The sequence below is a fragment of the Pyrus communis genome, chromosome 10 (assembly GCF_963583255.1).
Source record: "Pyrus communis chromosome 10, drPyrComm1.1, whole genome shotgun sequence".
NCBI lineage: Eukaryota > Viridiplantae > Streptophyta > Magnoliopsida > Rosales > Rosaceae > Pyrus > Pyrus communis.
In genome coordinates, this window is record NC_084812.1 from 13,068,114 (window position 1) to 13,072,647 (window position 4,534).

The 4,534-nt window shown below is 42.6% G+C and overlaps 1 protein-coding gene across 1 annotated transcript; it reads left to right on the top strand.

The window, feature by feature from the left end:
- The first annotated feature begins 607 nt into the window (after positions 1–607).
- LOC137747885 (protein DETOXIFICATION 33-like) lies at positions 608–1,399 on the top strand. Its single transcript, XM_068488019.1, has 2 exons — positions 608–1,104; positions 1,252–1,399. Exons 1-2 carry the CDS (start codon positions 608–610, stop codon positions 1,397–1,399), a joined length of 645 nt encoding a protein of 214 aa, XP_068344120.1.
- Positions 1,400–4,534: the final 3,135 nt, after the last annotated feature.

Here is a 4,534-nt window from a genome sequence, read left to right on the forward strand (position 1 = left end):
GTGGCAGTGGAAGAAGCTGCTGGTTAGGTTGGATATGTTATCAGCGGAGGTGAATAAGCCAGTATCCGACGGAGAGGATTCGGAACTTCTCGATAATCGCGCATGTAGATCACGGCAAGTCTACTCTCGCCGACAGGCTTTTGGAGCTCACCGGGACTATCAAGAAAGGCCATGGCCAGCCCTAGTACCTCGACAAATTGCAGGTGGAGAGAGAAAGGGGAATTACTGTTAAAGCACAGACAGCTACCATGTTCCACAACTACAAGCAGAGTCTTAAAAGTGCGAACGACAACAATGGAGACGGTGCTCAAGGAACAGCTGCTCCCTACCACTCTTCAAATTCTCGAAATCCGTGGAATAAAAAATCTGAAATCTTTGGAGGGAAAGGGACTTCAACACCTCACTTTTCTTCAAGAGCTCCAAATTGGGTGGTGTGATAGTCTCGAATTCCTGCCAAAAGAGGTTTTGCCGGCATCGCTCTCTTTTCTGAGCATCCTAAAGTGTTCTTCCCTGGAGAAGAGGTGTCAGAAGAAGACGAGACCTCCTGCGTGCACAACAACCCGACCCGGATCAACCACCAGCACCTGCTGCTTTTGAGTTGAGACACATGGAGGCTGGCAATGACAACCACAATACGCCTCTCCTGGTTTCCAACCACAGCGGCCAGGAGGACGGCGGAGAGGAGAAGATCGAATTTGTTAAGCAGTTCGGCATCGGGTCCAAGAGGCTGTGGAAAATTGCCGGCCCTGCAATCTTCACCGCCCTCTGTCAGTACTCCTTGGGTGCCCTCACTCAGACATTTGCCGGGTTTGTCGGTGATCTCGAGCTAGCCGCCGTCTCCATCGAGAATTCTGTCATCGCGGGACTCACCTTCGGTGTCATGTTGGGTATGGGAAGTGCATTGGAAACCCTGTGTGGGCAAGCGTACGGTGCGAGTCAGATCCGGATGTTAGGGGTGTACATGCAGAGGTCGTGGATCATTCTGCTGGTGACAGCTTGCGTTTTGGTCCCCGTCTATGTGTGGTCCCCACCCATTCTCGAGCTAGTTGGAGAGACCACCGAGATTTCCGCCGGGAAGTTTGCAGTGTGGATGCTTCCACAGTTGTTCGCCTATGCCCTCAACTTTCCAATTCAAAAAAAAAAAAAAAAAAAAAAAAAAAAAAAAAAAAAAAATTTCTTACAAGCACAGAGGAAAGTTAGCGTGATAGCCTGGATCTCAGCTGCAGTACCTGTAGAACATGCAGTCTTCAGTTGGTTGCTGATGATTAAGCTCGGCTGGGGTCTGACTGGCGCAGCGATCACACTCAACGCCTCCGATGCCTGCAAGGCCGCCTTGGAGAAGAAGATCGCAAAGCTCACTCCGGCCACCGTGGTCAAAATCGGCGAAGAACTTCAGTGACCGCTGTCAAACGACTAGCCGATCGTGAAGCTCGACGCTTTGCACTACTTCAAGCTATGGCTGCTTCTGCACCTCCGCCATGGCTGCTGCCTTTGAATGTGATTGACAAAAGCAAAGTTTGTCAACTCACACCCAAAGATCTCATCCGTCTGCTTGCCTCTGCTGCTGCCTTTGAATGTGATTGACAAAATCAAAGTTTGTCAACTCACACCCAAAGATCTCCTCCGTCTTCTCTCGGACTCGGCCTGGGTTTTCACCCACAAACTCAGCCTTGCAGATCACCATATAAAAAAAAAATTAATAAAAAAAAAATAATAATAAAAAAAAAAAAAAAAATGCAAGAACAAAATATAAAAGAACAAAATATAAAAGACAAAAAGAGTTTTAACGAGGTTCCTCCACAGTCAGTGTAACTGGAGTACGTCCTCGGAGCAATAGGAGCTCACCCAATAATCCACTATCAACCAAATGGGAGTTTACAAAGTGTTGGCAATCTCGCAGCCCAAATAACCCAATACACCCAAAAGCTCTCACACACCAAAGAAACAAATAGAGGAAGAAATATAATGAATAATTTCTTCTCTATACATATAGCTCAAAACTATTACAAACAACAACTACTTTGGTAGATGATTACTAACCAAATGAAGCAGCAGCTTCTCTTCTCTATTTGCAGCTTCTTTCTTTTTCTCAACAGAGTATTGAGCTCTCTCTTCTTCTCTATTTTCTCCAAAACCGAAATAAGCTACCCTCACTTTTCCCTTTGCTTCAAAGGCTATTTAAACCAACGGATGTTGAAGAAAAAAAAAAAAAAAAAAAAAACATTTTCCTGTTTTTCCTCCCCAAAACAAGGAAAATGTTTCTCCTTTTCTTCCTTTATAATTTTTTATAGCCAAAAGCATTTGCAAGTTGTGGTCTAGCTTCCAACGGATGTTGAAGAAAACAAAAAAAAAAAAAAAAAAAAAAAAAAAAAGACATTTTCCTGTTTTTCCTCCCCAAAACAAGGAAAATGTTTCTCCTTTTCTTCCTTTATAATTTTTTATAGCCAAAAGCATTTGCAAGTTGTGGTCTAGCTTCCAACGGATGTTGAAAGAAAAAAAAAAAAAAGACATTTTCCTGTTTTTCCTCCCCAAAACAAGGAAAATGTTTCTCCTTTTCTTCCTTTATAATTTTTTATAGCCAAAAGCATTTGCAAGTTGTGGTCTAGCTTCCAACGGATGTTGAAAAAAAAAAAAAAAAAAAAAAAAGACATTTTCCTGTTTTTCCTCCCCAAAACAAGGAAAATGTTTCTCCTTTTCTTCCTTTATAATTTTTTATAGCCAAAAGCATTTGCAAGTTGTGGTCTAGCTCCCAACGGATGTTGAAGAAAAAAAAAAAAAAAAAAAAATTTCCTGTTTTTCCTCCCCAAAACAAGGAAAATGTTTCTCCTTTTCTTCCTTTATAATTTTTTATAGCCAAAAGCATTTGCAAGTTGTGGTCTAGCTCCCAACGGATGTTGAAGAAAAAAACAAAAAAAAAAAAAAAAAAAAAAAATTTCCTGTTTTTCCTCCCCAAAACAAGGAAAATGTTTCTCCTTTTCTTCCTTTATAATTTTTTATAGCCAAAAGCATTTGCAAGTTGTGGTCTAGCTCCCAACGGATGTTGAAGAAAAAAACAAAAAAAAAAAAAAAAAAAAAAAAATTTCCTGTTTTTCCTCCCCAAAACAAGGAAAATGTTTCTCCTTTTCTTCCTTTATAATTTTTTATAGCCAAAACCATTTGCAAGTTGTGGTCTAGCTGAAAGCATAGCCAAGTTGGCCACTTTTGAAAAAAAAAAAAAAAAAAAAAAATCTTAGTGATGTATATGTTTTATTTGTATTTAGCACAATACACTGAATAAAATAAAACATGTCCATTAATCTCCAAGAAATTACAAGTGTGTACAAAAAAAAAAAAAAAAAAAAAAAAAAAAGATGGAGCTTTCACAAAGGATGTTCACGTGAAGCCCCATTACTTGGCAAAACTCTAGAAGCGGAAGGCATCGGAGCAGAAGGCATCGGAGCGGGAGGCATCGAAGATAGAGCATTCGAGGTCTTAATACTTGGCCAAACGCTGGAAGACCCAGGAAAAATGTGCCTCTGGAGGAAAGACGAAAACCTTTGAAGGTCACTTTAAATCCGACCTTCAGACTCTTGCAGCTCATCAAGCTTCCTCTTCATGCCCGTCGAATAGTTGTTTGCAAGCACGTGCAAACTTCTATTCTCATACTTCAGCTGCTTAATCTCTTGCTTGAGACTTTCCACCTCTGCCATCAACGATTCAACCTGACGGGAGCGAGCAAGTAGGCGTTGGCCCATGTTGGACACAGAGCCTACACACTGAACGCTGAGAGCGAGGGACTCTTGAACGGCCAACTCATCCGACCGTCCTGACAGCAGCCTACTATCTTTTGGAGTGAGGAGGTTCCTAGCTACTATTGTAGCTGTTGTGGCGTCCTGCATCACGGAGTCTTCACCTGTAAGAGGACCGTTAGAAGATAAGAAAGAAGGGCGTCATACGTTACCTTGACGCGGCGCGCCCGTATCACTGCTGAGACTCAATTCTAAGCTAAGGTTCGATGGGTTTGCCATTTTGCAAAAGTGTTCAAAGAGAAGGGGTGGATGGAGTTAAATTTCAAAGGGCCGGAGACGATTTTCACAAATGGGCAGTCTTCAAAGTGTGCATGTCGGAGGTGATCGATACCTCTGTAAAAAGCCAAGCGACACGACCACCGATTCAAAAATCCGGATTTTCCTGCGTGAAGTTCGGCGACGCGTTCGCGGCTTTTCAGAAAATGCGTTCAACTTTGTCAAAAGATATCTGACAAAGTCGAGAACACGTGGAGGCCATCATCGCAACTACACGTCTTTACCCGACAAGCGCAAAGTTCGGCAACGCTTTCTCTGCTTTTCAGAAAACGCGTGCAACTTTGTCAAAAGTGGCGCTCGTTCAGAAATCGAAGAGGCGTCGTTCAGATATCGAAGAGACGTTTGTCGACAAGGGTAAAAGAACGGTACCACCACTTGCTATTAAGAAATCCCTATATGTGTCGACCTTCGTCTCTTATGGCAAGGCAGACCTGAAGAAAATGCCCAACTCTTCCTCACCTCTGAGGGCG

Excerpts from the sequence above, each read along its gene's own strand:
- LOC137747885 (XM_068488019.1), top strand. The coding sequence starts at position 608 with ATGGAGGCTGGCAATGACAACCACAATACGCCTCTCCTGGTTTCCAAC. Across the intron at positions 1,105-1,251 it reads GTGTGGATGCTTCCACAGTT|TTGGTTGCTGATGATTAAGC; the intron begins GTTCGCCTATGC and ends TGCAGTCTTCAG.